This window comes from Xyrauchen texanus, chromosome 18, assembly GCF_025860055.1.
Source record: "Xyrauchen texanus isolate HMW12.3.18 chromosome 18, RBS_HiC_50CHRs, whole genome shotgun sequence".
NCBI lineage: Eukaryota > Metazoa > Chordata > Actinopteri > Cypriniformes > Catostomidae > Xyrauchen > Xyrauchen texanus.
The window spans coordinates 1,555,796-1,581,665 of record NC_068293.1 but is presented as its reverse complement, the minus strand read 5'-3'; the positions used below and the strand labels follow the sequence as shown (position 1 = coordinate 1,581,665).

Genomic DNA, 25,870 nt, shown 5'->3' with positions numbered 1-25,870 from the left:
ATGTGGAACTTTAGAGATTAAGATTTATTTAAAAGCATTAATAATATCAATACTGCCCTGCAAAAGCAAAAGACCTTAACTCACTAGAGTGTGAAACTGAGAAAAATGACTTTAAAGTTTCTGTTTTGTCCAGACAAAAGTATTATAGGTAGGACTCCCAAAATTTCACAACTAGTTGCTATACTGAAGAAATGTTTGTATGCAAAAAATCTTGAGCTCAAAATTGACCTTTGACCCTTGTTTGGCAGTTACTGTACTCTGCCTTTGTATCGTGTGCCAAAAATCAGGAGTCATGCAAAGGCAAAAGGCCGTAACTGACATATAATCAATATTTACTTGCTGTTCACCATACTTACATCCATTATAAGAACACCTAACCAAGGTCTAGTCATCATGGTATTTGTTTTAAATTATATAGAAGACCTTTGGTTGTTCCTATTTAGTGCTATAATGTTCAGGATAGTGCGGCAACACTAACACAGTTAAACAGTATAACAGATAAGTTACTTTGCAGTACAGTATGTACAGTATGAATAAATACAATAAATATTTTCAAAATAAAGATAATTGAATTATAATTGAATACAAAGGTATATGTATTTAAATGCAAGATATAGAGTAATAATTAATTAAACATTGGACCAATACATTAGAGATTAGAGACTGCTCATTCCAAGTTTTTTACTGCTCCAAATAAAATCTTACTGAAAGCTAATTTTTGAGATATCAACCTAAAATTTGGAACACAACTTGTCCATAGGTATATATGACAAAGCATTCTTGAAATACAACCATTTAAGTTTGGATAGTGATTTTCATGTCTATGCGAAAAAAGGGGGAGGGGTGACAGTTAAAGGGTTAAGGGTTAAGGGCCACCAAACTGCTCAAGATGCTCAGTCAACGAACTCGACTTGGATTACTACTTTTTAATTCTGAGATAATATAGACAGAGTATACCGGAAAAAAGTTGGAATTACTTTTACTATTTAGGTTAGCCTACTTTGTACGGACGTTAGCGATAACCAGCTGTAAAATCTGACGTGAACACCTGCAAGAAGGAAATATGGCTCAAACACGTATGGATTGTTGTGGATACAGCAGATGACGTGCATTGCTATGGATTATATCTTCTATGGATTATATCGGATTGCATGGAATGGTAGGATGCCTCTGTATTTAATATTTGGTTTTCAGCATCTGATGTGAGGCAAGTGTCAGCGTCAACGTTAGCGCTAATTTACGTGACACAGATTACATTTAGCAAGCTCCGGGCTGTCACTGACATTGACAGATCTGAACCATCGCCCTATCACATCGCTATCACAGAGTAATAATACAAACAATTAGTCGGCAGTCTACACTTTATTGCAAAGATGTGTCGTGTGTATGTTACGCGGTTTGGTGACAATAAAAGAGCGGTAATCTTTGACAGTATGACAAAGCCAGAGTACAGTAACATCACAGCGGCACCGTAACATCTCTCTTGATGCCAGGCGAAACAAAGTCAGAACATCTTAAACTCAACTTCAGCGTGCCGGAACAAAGGCTAAGAGCCGTAACAACTGTTACGGCGTTCTGCTGTGGTTTCTCGTATGGTTTTGGATGTTACGGTTGTCATAGCCCTTTAATTTCTCGTTAAAACAATCAAATTGACTCACGGTATTTATTCACATGATAAAGGAGGTCTTGAATACCCCAAAAATGACATTAACTCATTTTTGACCAAACTTGATGTTACAGCGTTTTGCCTTTGTAGGGCAGAATAGCCGAGGTAAAAATTTCACAACCAGCAGATTTCAAGTCAAGTCATTTTTATTTGTATAGCGCCTCGTTTCAAAGCTGCTTTACAGAAGATCAGACATTAGCAGAAGATAAAACTTTAATATCTATGATGTCATTATTGTGTAGATTGATGAAATATGATTGTAAATTGTGTTTACACAATTTTTAATTATGTTTTTAATTACTTAAGTAATTAAATAAGTAATTACTTAAATAAGTAATTAAATACAATTTTTATTTATAACCTCAGTGAGCAAGCCGAAGGCGACTGCGGCAAGGAACACAAAACTCCATAAGATGTTGGTTAATGGAGTAAAATAACCTTGGGATAAACCAGGCTCACTATGGGGGCCAGTTCCCCTCTGGCTAACATCATGAATGTAATGCCAATATTACTTATGTATAGTTAAAGTCATGGTTTAAAATTATTAAACTAAGTAAGTGTTAAGGGTCAGTGTTTAAACAAATATTTTGTATGAACAGCATGATTAATGACTAATGTCTTTGAAGTCCATCCTGGATTAACTGCAGAAGTTCACAGAGATGCAACTGTTCTTGTTAGTTGGCAGATGAAGAGTGTTGTTGGCAATTAATTGATAGTCTATGTATTCCATTTCAAAAGTGTAGTCCATCATTAGACCAAGGTGCAGGCAGAGATCAGTTAGGTGGATCGCATAGATGATATTCAATTTACTGCAGAGTTATAGGTCATGATCACTGTTTCTGGCTCCAGCAGACCTAACTAAAGCAGCCTAATTGTGAGTTGAAGGATAAATTCGTTGTGTGCCTGGCTAAATAGATGAGTCTTTAATCTAGACTTAAACTGAGGGAGTGTGTCAGCACCTCAAACAGTGTTAGGGAGACAATTCCATAGTTTAGGAGTCAAATATTAAAAGGATTTACCTCAGTTTGTGGATTTTTATATTCTAGAAACTATTAACAGGCCAGAGTTTTTCAATCGTAACGAAAGTAATGGAATATAGCATGGTAGAAGGTCACTTAAGTACTGTCCTACAAAGGCAAAATGCTTTAATATCATTATTAAAACTATGAGCCAAATTACTAGAGAGGAGAGTGGCACCTTCCCTGGTCTCTCTTTAGCAGGTCAGGTCTACCCCAAAAACTCTTCCAATTGTCTATAAATCCTGTTCTATTCTACAGACACCACTCAGACATCCAGCCATTCTATAAACCTCATCACCATGATGAACAGGGAGGGGGCCTAAGCATATTACAGTGTCTGACATAATTTTTGCAAATTCACACACCTCTTTAAAATTATCTTTAGTGATCTCTGACAGCAAAACCGGACATCATTAGTGCCGACATGAATAACATTTTTAGAAAATCAATGTTTAGCATTAGCCAGCACTTGTAAATTTGATTTGATGGCAGACACTCTGGCACATGAAATGCATTTAACAATAGTGGCTGGAGTCTCTATTTCTACGTTCCTTACAATAGCATCACCGATAACAAGGGATCTTTCAACATGATTCTCAGTGGGTGCATGTCTCTAACTCATTAACCTTCTCCGTCAGCCTGACTAATTTCTTACATTTATCACATGAGAATACCTCACTGCTGATGGAAGAGGCTATTGTAAACATGTGACGTACAATGCAGGAAGAAATAGCCAAAGAAAATCTAGCCAAAAGCTTCCCTGCTTTGTCCCCTAACTAACTGTCTTGCTCTGAATAGCCAAAACTCCCCCTTTCGTGACAAAATTTGATTATATCTGTATTTCAATTGGGTCAATTCTCTGAGGCCATGAGATGACATTTGGCACTTTAGCTCTGCCTCTAATATTCCCTTCCAGTGCTTTGGACTTTTTGATGAATGAGGCATACTGTATGATCTGACCCCTAAGAACTGCCTTAAGAGCCTCCCAAGCCACGCCCACAGAGGATACCATATACACATTGATTTCAGACTTTAACATTTGTTGGAATTCAGGATTTTGCAAAGGAGATACATTAAAGATGCAACTATATTATTTATTTTTCTCAGAATGTGGCAAAACCTCTTAAATCACAAGGGCATGATCTGAGACTAAGATGTTTCCAATTGAGCAATCAATGACAGAAGAAATGAGGGACTTATATATATTTAAAAAATCTATTCTAGAATAAATCTTATGGACTGAAGAAAAAATGTTATAGTCCCTACAAGATGGATACAAAAGTCTTTAAATATCTGTAAGATCAAGATTTTTACACATCCTGCGAAGCATCAATGTTGTTCTAGGGGGTTTACACACTTTTGCTTCACACCCGCGCATCTTATCACGTGGCTTGTTGAGCGTGTTACTGCAGAGACCTAGCGCGTGTGGAGGCTTCATGCTATTCTCCTCGGCATCCGAGCACAACTCACCACGCACCCCACAAAGAGCGAACCACATTATACCGGCCATGAGGAGGTTACCCCTTGTGACTCTACCCTCCCTTGCAACCGGGCCAGTTTGGTCACTTAGGAGACCTGGGTAGAGTCACTCAGCACACCCTGGATTTGAACTTGCGACTGCAGGGGTGGAAGTCAGCGTATTTACTCGCTTAGCTACCCAGGCCCCCAACTTTATTCTTAAGCTTTATGCTTTACTAAGGAGTGGATTTTCTAATATCCTTTTATTTTTACAAGTTATATCTCATCTTTTATAATCTCCATTTATTTGTATTATATTAATCAAATTCATGTATCTGTCATAATTACTACAAAAATCATCAACTATTAATCAACTATTCCATAAGCATTTGATTCTATTTTAAGCCACTCAATATTCATTGAATGAGAGAGAGATTTTAGTTTTTTTTGTGTGATTTTATTGTCATATTAGGTGACTATTCTGCATTTGGCCTTGTGTGGGTGCTTTGTTTTTCTTCTGCTCTGTCCTAATTTTCCACAGATGGCAAGAGGTCCTGAATTCCACCAGAGATAAAGAGAAAGACTCTCATCTAGTGAGGCAGCGCCTACCTGTTACAATGTCAAAATTATTCAGTGTTTTTTGTTTATTGTGACTTGTGACTCGTGACTGCTATGGTCAAAAACCTGAAGGATTTTAATTACTTTCCATGGTATCTTCTGGATAGCGAAAGAAGTAGTAATCATAACTTATCACTATCCCTTGATATCTGCACATAAGTTCTGTACAACAAATGATGAGAACTGATTGGTAGCTAATGGATGGCTGTCTGCACGAAGGTGGAAACAGACCATATTTGTAAAGATATTTGAAGTAAATGTTAATCAGAATCTTATAAAAATGTTGTACTATGACACCTCTAATTCAATTTGCATATGACTATAAATGCTTGTGAATATTTTGAAATTAGGCTTTTTCTTTTTCTTCTGTACTACTGAACTACTGGATTTTATTTATTTTTTACTTGTGATGTTAATTGGAACAGCAGTGAACAATCAGTAAACTCCCTATCATCTCAAACCTGAGTCAGAGTTTGTATTCCAATATTCATATTGAAGACCCATGATTACCCCCAACAATATATATATACTGTATATGAATTCTTGACTGGACTCTGACCTCTGTCTTTGGATTGTGGGTGAGAAACAGCTCAGTATATATTTAAGTCCCTTTTTAATCTATAAATCTCCACTTTAACAAGCCCCAACCAGAAGGTGACGATATGCATAAAGAATGCAATAGCCAAAAACAATTGAAGAAGAGCATGGAAGTGAAAGTGGAGATTTATAGTAAAAAAGGACTTCAAAATGTATCTCACAAAAATGATTCTCACCTACATCTATCATATCACTTCAGAAGAAATGGATTAAACCACTGGAGTGGATAACCTTTATGCTGCCTTTATGTGAATTTTGGATATTCAAACATTCACTTGCATTGTATGGACCTACAGAGCTGAAACATTCTTCTAAAAATCTTCATTGTGTTCAGCAGCAGAAAGTCATACACATGAGGGTGAGTAAATAAGATAACTTTAATTTTTGGGTGAAATATTCAAGTTGTAGATCATTTCATTAAATGCTGCCTGGAGATGCCACAGAATGAGTAATACAGTATCTCATCTAATGAGGGCTGAAATGGCTGCTATGCCCATACTCCACTGATATTAATTAATTTAGGAAGTTCCACTTTGATAACTAACCAGAATGAACAAACATATTAAATGTGCTTTAACAACTGTATAATATGTAGAGGCACACATTTAAAATCTGATAGGTGAACTGTTTATTTTTCAAATTTAACTCATTCTAAATTTGATATGGAGTCTAGCTGGCTAGTTAAGTCAGATTATTTCTTTGCAGGCTCTAAAAGTAATCTTATTGATCACTTACATTTTATTAAAAATTAACATTTAAGAGTTTGTGCACATAAAAGTATTTCTGTTCAGGTTTTTAATTAAAAAATTCACAAAAAATAGTTGGATGGAAACTATATCAAAACAGTAAAAGATTATTTGAAATGATTTGTGTATACCCTAATCAAAATTCATTTAGATTTTATGTTAAATCTTTTATAGCGATTCATACTGTACAATGACATTATACAAAAGTGAGAGCTACTCAATAGGGCAGCCCTAGACAGATTACTTGAATGTGTGCTTACCGAGAGCATGTTCTTGAGGATAATGACCACACAGGTGTACGCTATGAGACAGTCCCACAGTCTGACCACGTATCGCACCGGCTGCAGCAGTAATGTGCCCCCAAACAGCATGAAGTAGAAACAGGCCACCAGATAACCCAGACAGAAGATGCTGATTCTCGTGGTGCCAGTGATGAAAATCAGACATAGCACCAGCCAAAAGAAATAACTGAACACAAACACCTTTAACATGTCCAGATACGAGCTGGACACACGACACACACACACACACACACGCACACACACACACACACACACACACACACACACACACACACACACACACACACACACACACACACAAACACAGCATTTAAAATCACAACATTCTACAGATGTACAGTTAAAGTTCACCCAAAAATGAAAATTCAGTGATTGTTTACTAACCCCTGAGTTGTTATAACATCACATTACTTTATTTCTTTAATGTATTATTTTGTGAAATTGTTGACTGACCGTTGCTATCTGCACGTTTATGAGACTGCACGAGAGCTGCAGTTCACGCAGCCTCCCGCTCGCCTGTATTTGGTTGGTGTGGGGGAGTGGATACAGTGACACCAGGGATGGAGAGGTGTGGCAGGCTTTTGCCACCCCTGGTCTCCCCTATAGTTCCACCCCTGGTTAGGACACAGTTTGACTGTGGGGGGTCCCTCAATCCAAAGACAAAAATGGCAGAGACTTGAAGAAGGTTAAGAAAGGCTGCAAAACTTATCAGAGTTCGCACCCAGAGAGTACCTGATCTTTTCCAATTTTAGAAAAGACATTACATCCCTGCTGGACGGAGGCTTTATAGATTTCCAGTGGAAATGAAGGCGTCGTCTTGCTAATAGGGAAGTGAACGCCAAGAGATCTAATTGGTTTGAGTTGTACCTGTTATAATCCTCCGGATACCCAAATATGGCAATATGGGGAGAGGGTTTAATGGTAATAGACAGTGTTTTTGAGATGCTATCAAAATACGTCTGCCAAAAGGAGAATAATAATGGACAGGTATAGAACATGTGGGTTAGGTTACAGGGAGAGGCATAACATTTATCACATCTATCAATAACAGTGGGATAAATCTGTGACAGACGTGTCTTGGAGAAATTAATCCTGTGCACTACCTTGAACTGTATCAAAGAGAGACGAGCACAAAATGAGCTTGTGTGGATCTTGTTAAGGGCAACGTCCCACCAGGCTTCATGTAGGGTCAACCCCAATTCGCCCTCCCAAGCAACCTTGACTTTAGTGATAGGTGAGCTATCGTAAGATAAAAGTTTATTATAAATTCTTGAAATAAGAGATTTCTGAAGAGGGTCAGAAGAGAGAAAATCATCCCATAGTTGATTTGGGGGTGAGGAGGGAAAAGTAGAAAACAATGATTTTGCGCAGTGTCTAACTTGAAAATAGCGAAAAAGATGGGACGGTGGAAGCTGAAATTCACTCGATAGATCTGCAAAGCTACGAAAAACTCCATCCCTATATAGATCTTTGAAGGTTTTGAGACCTTTGTCATGCCAGACAGCAAATGTAAGGTCAGATATTGCAGGTTGGAATGAGTGATTTTTCAGTAACGGAGCTAAGGCAGACGCAGAAACAAATTTAAAATTCTTCCTGAACTGGTACCAGATTTTTAGAGTGTAACTAACCACTGGGTTATCTGTAAAGCCGGAGAAGTTGGTGGGAATAGATGAGGTAAGCAGAGCCATTGAAGAGGATGAGCTTCATGAATGTACCTCTAACGTACACATGAAGAGTGCGCTGGTCTTGACCAAAATAAGATTTTATGAATGTGTAATGCCCAGTAATACAGCTGGAAATTTGGGAGAGAAAGGCCAGCATTGAGTTTAGATCTCTGAAGCATTGGCTTACTTATTCTGGGTGCCTTACCACACCATAAAAAGCTAGAAATCTCCCGATCAATAGTCCTAAAAAAAACGTTTTGATAAGAATAGAGGGAGACATTGGAATAAAAAGAGGAACTTAGGCAGGATATTCATTTTTACCGTGTTAATTCTTCCTATAAGCGATAGAGGTAAAGACCTCCATCGCTGAAGGTCGGTTTTAATTTTAGCCATTAACGGGGAGAAGTTAGCATAGAAAAGTGAGGTTAGAGTTCTGGTTATATTGATTCCTAAATACTTAAAGCCAGAGGGGCTCAGTCTGAAGGGGATATCATATTGATTTAGTTGTAATGCTAAAGTATTAACCGGATACCACTCACTCTTAGAAATGTTAACTTTATAACCTGAAAATGAACCAAATCTCTGGAAAAAAAGAGAGAATTCCTGGTAAAGAATGACTTGGGCTGGAAACATACAGTAATAAATCATCTGCATAAAGAGATTATTTAGTTTAAATTCCATTCCAAAGCGTGATATCCCAGTGAAAGAGGGGGAGAACCTCAGATAGATTGACAAGGGCTCTATAGCTAATGCAAAAAGTAAAGGAGATAATGGACAACCCTGTCGAGTGCCACAGGATAAAGTAAAATAAGTTGATTGTATACCATTGGTGGAGATACTAGCTTGCGGGGATGTGTACAGAAGGCATATCCAAGCAATAAATGTATCACCCAATCCAAATTTATGTAATACAGTCTCATAGTCTCATTCAACCCTGTCGAATGCTTTTTCAGCATCGACTGAGATCACTACTTCAGGGGTTGTAGAGGAGGGTTTGGAGTAGATCATATTTAAAAGGGTGCGGACATTGTAAAATAGTTGACGCCCCTTTATAAATCCAGTTTGTTCTTCTGAAACTATGATAGGAAGAATTCTTTCCAAGCGACTAGCCAAAGCCTTAGCAAGAATCTTAGCATCCACATTTATCAAGGAGAGGGGTCTATAAGAGCTGCAGAGATTCGGATCTTTGTCTGTCTTTAAAAGCAGATTTATAGAAGCTTGTCTTAAAGTAGGAGGAAGAGAGCCATCCTGCAGAGATTCCTTATATACAGAATGTAATAATGGGGACAGTTTAGATTTAAATCTTTTAAAAATTTCTACTGGGAATCCATCAGGGCCAGGAGCTTTATTGTTTTGCATGCTATTTATGTCTAGGTTGATTTCGGTTAAAGGTTAATGGTGAATCAAGATCTTTAGCAACATCCGGGTTAATGGTAGGGAAATTGAGACTGCTTAAAAAAGCACTCATTTCAGAAGTCCCAGATGGAAATTCAGCCATATACAGAGAGGAATAGAATGAGCAAAACAGTGAGTTAATGGTATTAGGGTCTGTATGGAGTATGCCAGATTAATCTTTTATTTGAGGGATCATGCGTGAGGTTGTCTGGCGACACAGTTGGTGGGCCAAGAGTCGACTCGCCTTATCGCCATGTTCATAATATGCGGAGCGTGAACGTAGAAGGCGCTCTGCATCAGCAGTTGTAATGAGGTCAAATTCAGTCTGTAAGTCAACATGCTCTTTAAGTAAGGCAGAAGAGGGGCCAATGACCAATTGTCTATCTATTTCGTCAATTTTAGTCAATAGCTCTTGAAGTTTGGCTGTACACGTTTTGTTTAAATGTGCGGAGTAGGAAATTATTTGGCCCCGTAAGTACGCTTTTAGTGATTCCCACAGCAGAGAACAAGAAATAGGTTGAACCTCATTCTGATTTATTTCAATAAAGTCATCAGTCGAAGCGGCAATAAATGTATTAAACCCGCTGTCTGACAAAAGCAAAGTATTAAACCTCCACGGTGTTGAATATCGGGGTTGGGGGGAAAGCTGAATATCCAAAGAAAGCGGAGCATGATCAGAAATCACAATCGGATGATATTTAACCAGACACTTTGGAAATGAGTTTGGCGTCAATGAAAAAATAATCAATTCTAGAGAAGGACATATGCATCTGCGAAAAGATAGAATATTCCTTTATATTGGAATTATAGAATCTCCAAGGATCAATGCAACCATTCTTGGCCATGAAATCATAAAGCGTACTTGACATGAGGGTGTCATGGTCTTGGAAGTAGAGCGATCCAACCTAGGGTCAACAACGCAATTCATGTCTCCTGCAAATATAAGTAGAGTATTATGTAATGAAGGGAGGCGCTCAAAGAGCAATGTACCTGAAATTATTAAGTATCTGCCATTTTCATCTGTTATTACTTTTGATGATGAAAAGTGAATTGACTTACCAATTAAAACAGCTACCCCTCTGGAAATTAGAGTGAAACACCTCAGAAATACATGGACATTTAAGCCTAACCTGGTCTGTGGTGCGCATATGAGTTTCTTGTAGAAACACTATGTCCGCATTAAGCCGTTTCAGATGAGCAAATACCCTAGAGCTTTTTATAGGGCTCCCCATACCTTTAATGTTCCAGCTCACAAAATGGTAAATGGTAAATGGTCTGCACTTATATAGTGCTTTTTTATTAACCTTAGAGGTTACCAAAGTGCTTTACACTGTGTCCCAATCACCCATCCACACTCACATTCACACACCAATGGCGGCAGAGCTGCCATGCAAGGCGCTAGCCTGCCATTGGGAGCAACTTGGGGTGAACGAAGTTCACATGTGAGCCAGAGTGTCCAATATTAATGGCCATTTATTAATTGCTTACGGTAGGAAGAAAATGAAAATGAAGCAACACCTCTGAGAGAAGGAAAAGGGGAGAGGAAACAAAAAGGGAGAAAAAAAAAGAGAAAAACACACACACTCCAAACAAACACTTAGAAGGCCAAACTGGCAAGACAGCGAACAGTCCCAAACCCCTCCCACTCTCACCATAGCACTTACATCGTCCCCATCCCCAAACAATGGAGAACCCAGTGCAAACTCCACAAGGAGTCAAATCCCTAACAAAAAGAAACAGCTGTTGACCCAATAGTAATAGTCAACCAAGGTCGGGCTCCTGCAAACTAAACAATGATAAAGAGCAAGGCACGCAAACATATTCACTGCAACATCTTGTGTTGTAGAGTTAATAGTCGTCCAATTCAATTCTGTAGACGGATAATCAGCCTGTTATGTCATCAGTTTCCTTACTTAATCAGTGTCCTAATGAAGGCTCTGACATCCTCCGGGGATTTAAACTCTCTCTCGGTGCCGTCACGTGTAACGCGGAGGCGTGCCGGATAAAGCAGACCAAACCGTATTCCCGGTATCTCACGAAGCTGGCGCCGGATGTCATTGAAGGCGGCACGAGCACGGGCTGTCTTCGCGGTGTGATCGGGAAAGATAGAGACAACCATGTCACCAACCTTCACCCATTGTTGGGCTCTGGCCCGCCGCAGGATGTCCACACAGTCCACATGATAATGTAGTCGGGCGATTATTGGGCGGGGGCACTCGCCGGGTTTGGCTTCGGCTGTAGGGTGCGATGAGCGCGGTCCAGAAGGGGCTCTTTGTCCAGCTTCAAGGCCTCTTTAAGCAAAGTGGAAACAGCTGCCGGAGTGGAAGAGCTGGTCGAGTCTTCAGGGACACCCACGATCCTTAGATTATTGTGCCGCGACCTTGCCTCGAGATCCTCGCATTTGTTTTCCACTCTCCCCAACTCGGCAGATAGGTGCTCCACTTTAGCCTGTAGCGTAACGATGTCATCACAGCAGGTGGAGAGTGATGTTTCCATTTCCCCCACAGTACTCTTCAAGGTGTTCACATCTGACTGGATATTCGTAATACTATCTGTCAATTCCGACTTTACGGTCTGTAACTCTTCCTTGATAGAAGACAAGTTTTCGCCAAGGGCCTTCTGGAGCTCAGTTTTGAAAATAGCCTCCATTTCGTGTCGGAGTGAAGAGAGGAGGTCCTCCTTGAAATCGGGAGGGACAGCGGGCATATCAACTCCCCCGCTGGGGGAGGAGGGATCACTGCGAGACGAGGATGCAGCGTGTGGATCAGGCCGCTGCAGCGAAGCAGACGAAATGTTCCCGCTTTTGGAATTTGCTGGCATTTTGGACATCAAAAAGTGAACATTAAAGTGTTGGACACGACTTACACCAAAAGCACTACCCGAAAAAAGTGCCTATAACATAGTATTAAGGGTTGTTGCAGGAGCCCCGAGAGTTGCGTCTTACTCCATCTATCGCTCAGCCGGAAGTCCCTCATCAGACATATTTAGAAAGATCGGTTCTTTGGTTGGTGTGTAGTTCTGTTGTTTCTATCACTGTGGTGGACCTGTTTTTAGATAAACAAAACACATTTTCTCTTGAAAACTCCATGTCCAGAGGGGGCTGCGTGAATTTTTTCTGTCCTGCAGTCTCATCATGAACACGCAGAGGAGAGTAATGGTCGGTCAACAGTTTCACTAAATAATACATTCGATTTCGGTTTGTTTCTCACCAAAGCTCATCGTATGCTTTCTTAACATTCATGAGTCTCATGCAATAATTTATTAGACTTCTTAATTATACTTTTTTATGCTTTTGAAACTTGAAGTGGTCAAAGTGGTCACCATAAACTGCCAGAGTATACCAATTTTTTTCACAATTTCTCCCTTTGTGTTAAAAGAAAGAAAGAACGTATATGGGGTTATAACAACACAGGTGTGAGTAAACAATGACTGAATTTTCTTTTTGGAGTGAACTATCCCTTTATATCTGCATTCAGGTAAAAACTGGATGCAAAAAATGCATGCATAAAGCTATTAATACTGACACAGGAAGCCAAACTCAGTAGTATAAACTTAGTGCATGCTTGTTTCAAAGTCTCAAGCTCAGCGCCTGTTGTGAGAGCATGCATGTAATCTGAGACAAGCTCTGTAACACAATGGGTATTACTTTAGTCATTAATCGATTATTACATTCCATAGACAAAACAGACAATTAATTAACGGGTATGCAATCTGACGTTTTGAGAAGTATTTACACACAGGCGTTTATGCCACTGGATGGAAACCTTTTTTTTTTTTTTTTTTTTTGTATGTTTGTATGTTTTTTTTAAACATACATTCAGTCAAGTGTGTCCAAACTTCTGACTGGTAGTGTATGAACAAATGTAACAACCCAGATAAATACAGTATTAAAAGAAAAATTAATACACACCGGCAGTGTAGGAAGTTGTTGACAAGCGTGTACTGGTTGAGGGTTTGTGGGTCCAGACTTCTGCTGATCTCCACATTCTCTCCTGCCAGATGCCTCATGCAAGCCTGATTTTCAATCTCAAATACCTGCCACTGCAGAGATGCCACCAACAACAGCAGGAAATCATCTACTGACCACAAACACAAGACAGAGATGAGCAAGTGATATACTAATTGCTTTTTGAAGATCAGCTGTTTGTGTTCTAATGAAGTGACTCACAGAGGATGAATGTGGGGTTGGGACTCATGGTGTAGTCTGGTAGATACAGCCACTTTATTAGATTAGAGCGCAAAGCTGAAGATGATCTCCTCCAGGGATAATCTAGCAGAGAGTGGAGGTGTTTCATACTTTCCAAGAATTTTCAAAGTTGATTCCACAGCAGAAAACTTTAGGGGCTCTATTTCCGTGAGTGTACAAAGCGCTGTGCTTCGCACTACGACCATGCACGATGCCTCATCCAGTTTTTGTGAGAGCTCTAATTCTAAATGCAAATTTCATGCCACTTCTAGTGGGAGTGTTTGAGCAAACTGTGGTTTAATTGTATGGTAATGAAGTGGCGCAAAGCACAATTTGCTAATGGTCATTGTGCTAAGACATTCCAAAACCACTTCTTATCTCAGTGCAGAGTTTAAACTCAGTTCATGCATTTGCAGTTTGGAGACTCCACTAGCAGGTGGAAAAAAGTTAATGTCCAAAATCTTAAAAAGAAAATCAAAATTCCTGACAATCCCTTTTGTAGCTGTTTTATGCATTTATTCGATTTCTGTTAAACTATCTTGGCTTATTCTTCAGTAAGTATTATTATGTTTGTATTTAAAATTGTGTTTATGATCTCATTTTTATTGGTACTTTCCCCCTGTTTTCATTTTCTTTTAAAGTCACTGCAAAAGGGGCCTGTCACGATTGCCTTGTTGTCTGCCCTGTGTTTCACTAGTCTTTGTCTCAAACTCCTATTCCCTTTGTAAAACTACACTTCCCATGATTCCCGGCCCTCATCACTGCCAGCCCTGTGTCATTGTTCTCACCTGATCGTCGTTTGTCATCATCTTCATGTCTCCTGTGTATTTAAACCCTGTTGTTTCTCCATTCCCCTGTTGATTGTCGATGTTTATGGATGCTTGTTTCCGTGCCCTTTGATGTTTATTCTGTCTGTTAAACCTTTGTATGTTTTCCGTGTTTTTGTTGTATTTCCCCATTGTGGGTGTTTCCTTTGTTTTGGTTTTGTCTATTTAGTTTTTCACCCTGTCAAATAAATCTAACTCTGCAATTAGATCCTCACCCCTCGTCTGCCTTCCAGCTCATCGTAACAGGGCCGGTGGAAGAAGTTGCAGAGGGTAAAATGTTTGTGGATTTGGTATCCATCACTTCGTTATTTTGATTATATTTTTGTTTTGTTTGAAGTGCTTTTTTTTTTTTTTTTAAATGTGAAATATTTTTGGTTTAATTTTTTTGTGTTTCAATAAATAGATTAAATTTGTCAAAATCTAAATCGATCAGCAGAAGTGAAGTGCATGCCTATACAATCACTGTTAATACTAGACATCATTTGTGTGTCAGTAGATAAAATGTATTAATAATTCTTACATTCTCTATAATTTATTGGAGCGTATGTCCAAATACTGAAGAGAATCATAATTTCTATGCATTTCGACCCCGCGTCCACTTGCGTGAACATTGTATTTTGGCTTCGCTTTAAGCAACGCATAATTTAAACTTTCTGAAGTCACATGATACAACAGCACAATGTCGATTTCCATGAAACGCTCCTATGGGCACAGTGCCAACAAAAGGACCACTGGTAAAAAAAAAACTCTAAGGTTTTGATTGAAACCTGTTTGGTTGTAAAGAGTAGTATCTCTAGTTATGTTTGATATGCTGCTTTAAAAATCTATTTAATTTCAGGCGTCAATGCGCTGATAAAAATGAAGTCCACATATGTGGGGAAAATGGGTTATTTTTGGGTTATTTAGAAAAAGTTAGTTATTTTGAATAATTTTAAACTATAACACATCAGCGGATCATTTTGCTTCATTTTAATATAATTTATGTTACATTTTAATTTGTTATCACTGGTTCTATTCATTAGTAATTCTATTCATGGTTCTAAACATTAGTAAACATGTTCCTATATATTTACTGTGCATTTTCACATTGAGAAAACAATTATTCATCCAAAAGCTGAAAATGTTTTGCTTTCATAGGCTTTATATGGAGTAAGGATAAAATACTTTTCTGAGACCAGTGCAGACAGACAGCACACTGAGGTTAAAACATTCACTCCTAAAATCTGACCAAAAGTTCAGTTTCAGGCTGCAGATGCCCACTCAACATGTTTGGCAGATATGATTGGCAGACATCGGACAATAATAATAAGTACATACACTCACCTAAAGGATTATTAGGAACACCTGTTCAATTTCTCATTAATGCAATTATCTAATCAACCAATCACATGGCAGTTGCTTCAATGCATTTAGGGGTGTGGTCCTGGTCAAGACAATCTCCTGAACTCCAAACTGAATGTCAGAATGGGAAAGAAAGGTGATTTAAGCAATTTTGACGTGGCAGGTTGTTGGTGCCAGACGGGCCGGTCTGAGTATTTCACAATCTGCTCAGTTACTGGGATTTTCACGCACAACCATTTCTAGGGTTTACAAAGAATGGTGTGAAAAGGGAAAAACATCCAGTATGCGGCAGTCCTGTGGGCGAAAATGCCTTGTTGATGCTAGAGGTCAGAGGAGAATGGGCCGACTGATTCAAGCTGATAGAAGAGCAACTTTGCCTGAAATAACCACTCGTTACAACCGAGGTATGCAGCAAAGCATTTGTGAAGCCACAACACGCACAACCTTGAGGCGGATGGGCTACAACAGCAGAAGACCCCACCGGGTACCACTCATCTCCACTACAAATAGGAAAAAGAGGCTACAATTTGCAAAAGCTCACCAAAATTGGACAGTTGAAGACTGGAAAAATGTTGCCTGGTCTGATGAGTCTCGATTTCTGTTGAGACATTCAGATGGTAGAGTCAGAATTTGGCGTAAACAGAATGAGAACATGGATCCATCATGCCTTGTTACCACTGTGCAGGCTGGTGGTGGTGGTGTAATGGTGTGGGGGATGTTTTCTTGGCACACTTTAGGCCCCTTAGTGCCAATTGGGTATCGTTTAAATGCCATGGCCTACCTGAGCATTGTTTCTGACCATGTCCATCCCTTTATGGCCACCATGTACCCATCCTCTGATGGCTACTTCCAGCAGGATAATGCACCATGTCACAAAGCTCGAATCATTTCAAATTGGTTTCTTGAACATGACAATGAGTTCACTGTACTAAAATGGCCCCCACAGTCACCAGATCTCAACCCAATAGAGCATCTTTGGGATGTGGTGGAACGGGAGCTTCGTGCCCTGGATGTGCATCCCACAAATCTCCATCAACTGCAAGATGCTATCCTATCAATATGGGCCAACATTTCTAAAGAATGCTTTCAGCACCTTGTTGAATCAATGCCACGTAGAATTAAGGCAGTTCTGAAGGCGAAAGGGGGTCAAACACAGTATTAGTATGGTGTTCCTAATAATCCTTTAGGTGAGTGTACATTCAGAATTTTATAATGCAAAATTTTATTTTAAGATGGTTGGCAGTAATTTGATGATGCAAGCCATTACATTTAATCCATATTTTTTATTCAGCTTTATAGAAAATCAGCTGAAATGTTGATAACGTCTCAAAAACACAAGTAACCTACAGTATTTGATGAAAATAAAAAAGTGACTTTCTATAGCTTGGTATTACTTAAAATTTCACAATTTAGTCCTGCTGTCCAATTATGTGGACATACATTTTTAGGAAAACTATTTGCTCTCAATTTTTATTAATTTTTTTAGGTGCTAATAGTTACAAATCAAAAAGGGAAATTTTAAAGGTACACAGCAGTCATGTGGGGGTCTCAGGAGGATAAAGGAGCATGTCCATATTTAGAATCTTCTAATTCATTGCATACATTCCATTTAAACTAAATTCTTATGCATGTACTGTCTTTTTTATATTGCTGGTGCTTGAGGGAATGTACTATATAATAGGATGCAGATGATGCAATCACCGGAGAACAACTTCAGAATTAAATTGCAGCCCAGCGCTTAATTTTCCAAACCCATTTGCGGCTAGACTAGCACATACTTGCACGAAAATTCCAAAACTTCATGGCCATGCCCACTGACTTTGTGCTTATGACTCATGGCATAGCGCTGCACTTAACGCTCTTAAAATAGGGTCCACAGTATTTTTGCTTAGCATAAAGCTAAATGTTCACATGACATTTTACACAAGGTTAACTATTTCTGCTGCTCTAAACTTCAAAACCTCACAGTGTGTACACAAAGATATCTGTGACAGGGCGGGGGGTGGGGCCGTGTTGGGATTCTACACACCCGGTCCCTTATCAGGCTAATTAAGCCTCCAAGAGGGATAAAGGCCGATTGCGGCTGGTGGTGCGACGAGAGAGAGATCGTTTACGGACTTGTCCGTCGTGTGTGTGTTTGTCTTTTGTTTAAGTTAATCATTAAAATATTGTTTATATCGCCAGGCCGGTTCTCGCCTCCTCCTTTCTATTGAACTGCTTCACAATATCTTTTTCTGATCATATGTGGATTCCGTTCATAGAATGTATATATACATAAAAATGTGTGCTTTTTATATGATACTAAAGGCTACATTGGTTAGCAATTCTCATATAATCATCCTTTAGTCTTGCATAAAAATGTATTGGATTGATGTTTCATCTGTCCAAGTGTTTTAAACTGTTATGTAAAGCTGTTAAAACATGCTGTAGTTTCTCTATTAGGCTCCCAAGGGGCAGTTCCTTAATGACATCATATCACTTTTTTGATGTCAAATATGTGCATCATGTTTCACCATGCTATGGACTGTGTTTGTGCGGCTAATATCAGCATGGACTGCTTGTGAACCAATCATAATATGATTCAAGTTTTGCAGAGGAACAGTTATTGAAGAATGAGGCAATTAAAAAAAACTTAGACTTCACTGTAAAAAGTAAGTAAACTAAGCAAATGTCTAACTGTTTGACAGTTTATATTGCTAATATGCATGATTACTTGCAATTTGTTTGATGTGCATTGTGTGTAAATGCTGAAATGTAGTTTTAAAATGTTGTGGAGAGCTTGTTTATTCTCTTCCGATTGAATTTCAAATATGTCTGTATTTGAGAGGCTGCAAGATGTTAGCCAATCAGAACAGTCAGCGTTTACTTTGAAGTTTAAAGGAGACGCTGAGGCCAAAACTGAGCGTTTCAGACAGAGGGCCAGAGAAAGGGTGGAAAATGATCACTTAAAATGATCATGTGGTCTTCCACTGGACGGTCCTCTTGCTTTAGGCAGAGAAGTTGGTAGTTTGCCTGTTGAACCGCTAGATTAATTTGTGGTCGTTCGTTCTGTTATGCTGAGCAGGAAGGCAGACGAGGTCAGACGAGGGGTTTGGATCTAAGTGCGGTTAGGTTTTATTGTTTTAAAAATAACTAGACAAACACTGGAACAAATCAAACATCCACAATGGGAAAATAAAACAAAAACACGAAAGACATAAAAGAAGAACACAGGCTGGGAAACATCCACGGGTGGCAAAGATAACAAGAACATCTACATACACATACCATCTACAAACCTAAATGAACGACAAGGGATAGAGGAACAAACAGGGTTTAAATACACAGACACACTAATGACTAAACGACATACAGGTGAGAACAATGAAATGCATGGGCAGTGATGAAGGCAGGGAACTATGGGAAATGTAGTGCATGACAATAGACAAGTACAATACGGGGCGGACAACGTGACATGGAACGTGATCAGTGAAACAGAAAACACAGGACAGACAACAAGGAATCGTGACATCTGTACAGTTTGTCAATGCGTGGTTTAATTTTAGTGAGAGCCAGGCGCAAGTCACTTTCGACCTCCAGACGGGCCCGGTGCTTGGACTTAAGTACTTTCAGTGCTGAAAATCCAGCTTCACACAAGTAGGTTGTGGCAAATGGTAAAAGACACTTTATTGCCTTCTCAGAAAAAACAGGGTAGTCCTTTCTCACAAACATCCAAAACTCTGACAGAGGAAGGCAGGGGAACTTTGTTTTCATCTCTCCCTCATTTGTCAAATCAATCAGTTGCTCTTGGGATGCTAGATCCAGATGAGTGCCAATCCCTGGTGCAAATGTGTTTCTAACATAGTCCAGGTGGGTGTTGTTCAAATCTGGGAAATACTGTTTAAAATAGCCCTGAAGATGTGACAGGTGAGACTGGGTTATGGGTGTGATATTGCCAGCAGTGGAGGAGATGCACTCCTGGTAATAGAGAGGAAACATTTCTGTAACTCCCTCGTTCAGTTTGCTTTCCCACAGAGATATTCTTTGCGTGAACGCGCGCACCTTATCTTGTGTGTTCAGTATGTGAACGTTGTGCCCTTGCATGCTCTGATTGAGGACACTGAGTTGCTGGAAAAAATCTGCCATGTATGACAACCGGTCATAGCGGCAGCATCATCAGTGCACACACCAACACACCGAGACCAGTCTATTGAATTGACCGTCATGAACTGATCCATCATATTAAATATGTCCTGCCCTGTGGTTCTGCCTTCAAGGGGTCTACAAAAAAAGAAGTTCCTTGATAAATTTGTCCTGTCCGAGGAAGCTGTGCTTGATTTGCAACATCAGTGCTTTCATCCAACTGCAGTGCAAAATATTCACTGGCTTGCACTTGTTCTAAAAGCTGCGAAGAATATCATTGGACATGTCACCTATGCATCTGCTCACTGTATTGTCCGACAAAGGCACACAATCTACTTTTCATGCTGCTTCCTCTCCAAATAACTCCCTGACAATGTCTTTAGTAGCTGCTAATAATAATGCTTCGCCAATCGTTTGCGGCTTCTTAGCACGCACAATGTGGAATGTTGTAGAAATTTTGATACTCATTGATCAGTAATAGTCATTACAGGGGAATGCCTCTGTGTCTGAGGGATGCAGAGGGGGAGGATCTGCTTCTGTCTGAAAACCTTGGGATAAAAAAGTATAAAATACAGGTCAGCCCTCCCCTCTGGGTCCCACTCACGGCACAGATCAACTCCTGTGTAATGACCGGATCCTTCTTGCAAGAATAAATAATTTTAAAAGACTGTTTGAATCAGAGTGTATCTTACGCAGTGATAATGGTTGGTTGATAATTTTTTGCCACAACAGGAGTGAGCCTTTAAACTCCTCTCAGGGACCGATGCTTGCTGCCGAAAAGTACTAGTCTGCCGGGCCAAACACAACTCCTGATGTTTGAAATAGTCAGTGGACTTTCCTGCCTCACTGGGATGTTTCTGCTGTAGATGGCGTTTGAGCTTGGATGGTTTCATGCACTCATTGGAGAGAATCTCTTGACAGAGAACACACTGGGGTCGCTCGACTCCCTGCTTTAACATACAGGTAAAACCAAACGGAATGTAAGATTTGTCATGATTTCTAGTTTTTTTGTTTAGCGTTCGCCAAGTCAGATTGACACGAACTGCTTGCAGGAGTGCGATTATTAAAAAATCTTTCCATCATTTGTAGAGCATGTACTTAGCCGCTAATTGCTCCGTTCACCTTACTATAAGTGCAAAACGTAAATAGCGCAAAGTATTTCATGATAAACACGTTACAAGGAACAACTCTTATACATCACGAAACTATATGTTGATTTGGTTATTAACATATTTAGGTTAAAAAAATTAATTATGTAAAAAAATTATAATCTTACATATATGTTTTTTTTTTCGGTCAAGTTTTTCGAGGACCCCCTAGCTCCCTCTTGCGGCCCCCCCTGGGGTCCCCAGTTTGAAAACCCCTGATCTAGATGATTGGGGAATTTGTATTTGTTTGTTGGGAAATGGGGCAAATATTTGGCGTTCTTGGAGGCCTCTCAGGGTGGGGCAGAGAAGAGAGAGGTGTAGTTATTAATGTGTGTGATTATCATTTCATTTATTTATTTATTTATTTGTTTTGTGTATATGCTCATGTGCGACCACAGGGGTGTTTGTTGAGGGTCAGGGTGGGGCTGGGGATTGGGAGGGGTTGTTTTTCTTTTCTTTGTTTGATGTGTGAAAAAATAATAATTTTGATCACAAAAAATAATACAAAGCTATAGAAAGTCACATTTTTAGAGGTTCAAGTCTGAAGGCCTAGAAAACCTAACGTTTTTGTAAGGATTTGTATTATTATTAATTTGTCTGTCATTAAACTGATTGTGCAGACTAACCCAAAAGGGCTTAGTGACTTGAAACTTTCAGGGAAGGTAGTACTCCGGCTGGCTTGGGCATCCGGCATAAAAACCTGTGCCAAGGCAAATATCCCTGTACACCAATGACTGCACCACCAAGGACCCCTCTGTCAAGCTCCTGAAGTTTGCAGATGACACCACTGTCATCAGCCTCATCAGAGATAATGATGAGTCTGCATACAGAAAGGAGGTTGAACGGCTGGCTGTCTGGTGCAAATATGTCCTCTGCACTTCAATAACTGTCTGGTTTGGTGCAGCTACGAAATCAGACATCAGAAGACTACAAAGGACAGTTCAGTCAGCTGAGAGGATTATTGGTTGCCCCCTGCCCCCCCTTCAAGACCTATACACTTCCAGAGTGAGGAAAAAGGCTGTAAAAATCACTCTGGACCCCACTCACCCTGCCCACTACCTTTTTGAACTGTTGCCTTCTGGACAATTAAATTGCCCCATTGAGCAATAATTATGTGCAATACACAGTTTAATTCTATTTATATTATCCACCATATCCACTTCTGCCATTACTTAAATTGCTCTGTACATAATATACTGTTTTTTGTGATAGATTTGCACTACGTGTGTGTATGTGGGTATGTATGAAGGTGAGTGTATGTACGTATATGTATAATTATTTATATTGTATTCTTTTTTGTTTTTTGTTTAATTACCTATGTCTTGCTGCTGTTTTTGGTATTGTTTGTATTGTTGTACACTGGAAGCATCTGTCACCAAGACAAATTCCTTGTATGTGTAAGCATGGCAATAAAGCTGATTCTGATTCTGATATGCGGTTCATGGATGGTCCACTGTGGCAACCCCTAACGGGAACAGCCAAAAGAGGAAGTAGTTCTCTTACTGGCTAGCCATACACATGGAATTGGCCTGATCGGCCCATAGGTGGCACTATAGTGAACAATATAACAATAACAACAACACCAAAACAAATCACATTTTGGGCCATAACTCTTTAACTGTAAGGGCTATCATTTTTTTTTAGGTGATTCCTTGCATTTTGGTGAATATTTTAAGTTCGGGTCAATTTTGGCTCTGCCCCCTTGTTTTTCCGTTATTTTGGATTGTTTGAAAACATTTGAAAAGAACTTGTCATATTCCGATCAGAACCAAACCAGTCCCAATATGAAAAGTTAAAGGAATTTTTTACTTTTGATTTATCGTCAAACGTAATAGCCGTGTTCTACTTTTACTAAAAAAATTATAACTTTGGAAAGGATTGAGATATCACCAAATTTGTTTGAGACATGCATCATTATGCATGTCTCTGCCTTTTGGTGGCACTATAATAATTAAAAATAAAAAAATGGCTCTAACTATGAATTTAGATTTTTGGTCCAATTGACTTGAAATGTTGCATGCCATGTCGCATACCTTGAAAAGCATGGCCGCCATCGACCAATTAACTTATAGCAAATATTTGAACCAGTCCTAGGCTGTTCACCCGATCGGAACCATTTTTCAGGGATGTTGGTTATTCATGTTTTTGAGATGTTTAAGACATTACAGTTGTTTTTCTGTAAAGCTGCTTTGGAAAGATTTGTATTGGGGAAAACACAAATAAGAAACTATACAAATAAAATAATTTGACTTGCTTTTACTTTTTGTTATTTTTTTTTTTTTTACTTTGGCACAAAATCTCAATGTTGTCATTTTGCACTGTCAACCAAGTGATAGCCAGTGCTGATTTTTTTTTCCCCAGTCAGAAATTAGCATAACTAAGTCTGATTCAAAATAATATCCAGCATCATCCAATTACTGCCAATCATGTTAAAATAAAATTATACATTCTAAATTCTGAATCTATGTAAAAGCACCCTTCTCACCTTTTTTTAATTAATTTTAAATCAAAACTTTGTTATTTCACTAAAACTTTGTTGCCCCATCAATATTCATTAAAACATATATATATATATATATATATATATTAAATGTTTATACACTTTGCAATAAGAAAAATACATTTTGTCTAAAAGGGTGCCTTTAGCCAATTGTACCCTACAATAGAATAAAATCCTCATGTGGTTTGATTTTTGGAAAACAAACAGAAAAGGAGTGTTAAGGGGGTCGCACACCGGACGTGTTTGGCAGAAGACATGGCCTATTCTAAAATTCTAAAGAACTGTTATCACAGGAATTAATGACTACAGACCTGTTGCTTTCACGTCTGTGGTCATGAAGTCATTTGAGAGACTGGTTTTGGCCTCCCTAAAGGACATCACTGGACCCCTGCTGGACCCCCTTCAGTTTGCTTACCAAGCAAACAGGTCAGTGGATGATGCTGTCAATATGGGACTGCCTTGTATCCTGCAACACCTGGGACATATGCAAGGATCCTATTTGTGGACTTCAGTTCAGCCTTCAATACCATTATGTCTGATCTTCTCTCAACCAAGCTGACCCAGCTCTCCATGCACACCCCAATCTGTCAATGGATCACCAGCTTTCTGACAGATAGGCAGCAGTAAGATGGGAAACCCACCCTTCACTATTAGCACTGGTGCTCCTCAGGGCTGTGTTCTCTCTCCTCTGCACTACTCCCTGTACATGAAAGACTGTATTGTAAAAGACCCCACTGTTAAGCTCCTGATGTTTGCAGATGACACCACAGTCATCTGCCTCATCCGTGACGAGTCTACATACAGACGGGAGGTTGATCAGCTGGCTGTCTGGTGCCATCACAACAACCTTGAGCTGAACAGCTCAAAACACTGGAGATGATAGTGGACTTCAGGAGAAATCCCTCCCTTTCCCAACGTCTGTGCTCGCTACTTCCCTGCCCTGATTTTATTTTTATCCATCAACATGATTGGCTAGGGAGATTCTCATAACCCCCGTCAAATCAAATCACACATAAATTATTTAAATGGCAGCTGCAGATCTGGTGCCAACTGTGGAGAATGCCTCAAGCACAGTTCAGCACCTGAACATTACAGCAGCACCTGAAAGGCATTTTCGCAGTGAAAAAGGCCAATTGCATGATCGTATCATGTGAGTTTAACATGCTCAAGCCATGTATCAGCATTAATCCTGCCTCTAATTTGCTGAAACATATCAAGATAAATTTCATATTTCTGCTTACTAGATTCTGGGTGTTTATAACGTAGCCTGTAATTGAACTCTCTCTCTCACTGAGATTATTGAGCTGCTGTGAGAAATGAATGCAATGTTATCAATAGGGCTGGGCGATAAAACAAATTTGATGTTTATCTGAAAAAAGAGATATGTTTTCTATATTTAGCCTATGTTCTACATCTTGAACAGGGGTGTTCATTACATCAATCCCAATAGGAAGAGAACCACTGGTTGATCTTGATGAAAAATAAAATATTGACTTTTTATTTCCTGACATTTGTAGCTGTGTGCAGTCTGATTGACAGGTGGCTAATTTAAAGGCATGTAAAGGCTATTAATCAAACAACAATAACAAGGAAACAAGAAAACCACTCACTACTTTTGGCCGAATAACTTGAGTAGCTTTAAAAGTATTAATGTAATAGAATACAACAGTGACATTTTTAATAATAATATATATTGTTTAATATTGTTCGTTTTTTTAATAATACTGACCCCTGATGTAGAGTGTGTGTTAATTGGTATAATAAATTACCAGGAAAGTAGAGATGATAAAATAATTTATAATTACGCTTGGCCTTTATAAAGATAGAAAAGTATCAACCTTTGTAGAGCAATACTTCAGGCAGAACATTCCACCAGTCACAAACGTCAGAAAATTGTGTATCATGCATTAGAATGAGAACACAACTATTGCTGATAAGTGATGCATTTTAAAAGTTGGCATACAGTGTTCATTATAATGGGGCATAGGTTTTGCAACAAGGTACTCAATTCTCACTACTCATGAGTACTTTTAAATGAGCTACTCTTTTACTCTTACTTGAGTAGTTTTTAGGACAGCTATTTTTACTCTACTCACAATGCTTCAATAACTCTGGTCCCCACACACCCTGCTCACTCCCTCTTTGAACTGTTGCCCTCTGGCCGGCATTACACAGCACTGAGCGCCAGGAAATCCCAGCACAAGAAGTTTTTACCATCAGGCCATTTTCTTCATGAACAATTAAACTGCCTCAGTACTCCCCCATAGCGCAATTATGTAAA

General features: G+C 39.2%; 1 protein-coding gene across 1 annotated transcript in view; it reads right to left on the bottom strand.

Annotated features, from left to right (window-relative positions):
- Positions 1 to 25,870, bottom strand: part of si:dkey-11f4.7 (piezo-type mechanosensitive ion channel component 2) — a 554,199-nt gene that overhangs the window by 265,622 nt on the left and 262,707 nt on the right. Inside the window, exons 24-26 of the mRNA XM_052147980.1 lie at positions 13,634 to 13,735; positions 13,376 to 13,541; positions 6,365 to 6,608 (exon numbers count right to left, since the gene is read on the bottom strand). Of these exons, the coding sequence (XP_052003940.1) occupies positions 6,365 to 6,608; positions 13,376 to 13,541; positions 13,634 to 13,735 (512 nt within the window). The remainder of the gene's footprint in view (positions 1 to 6,364; positions 6,609 to 13,375; positions 13,542 to 13,633; positions 13,736 to 25,870) is intronic.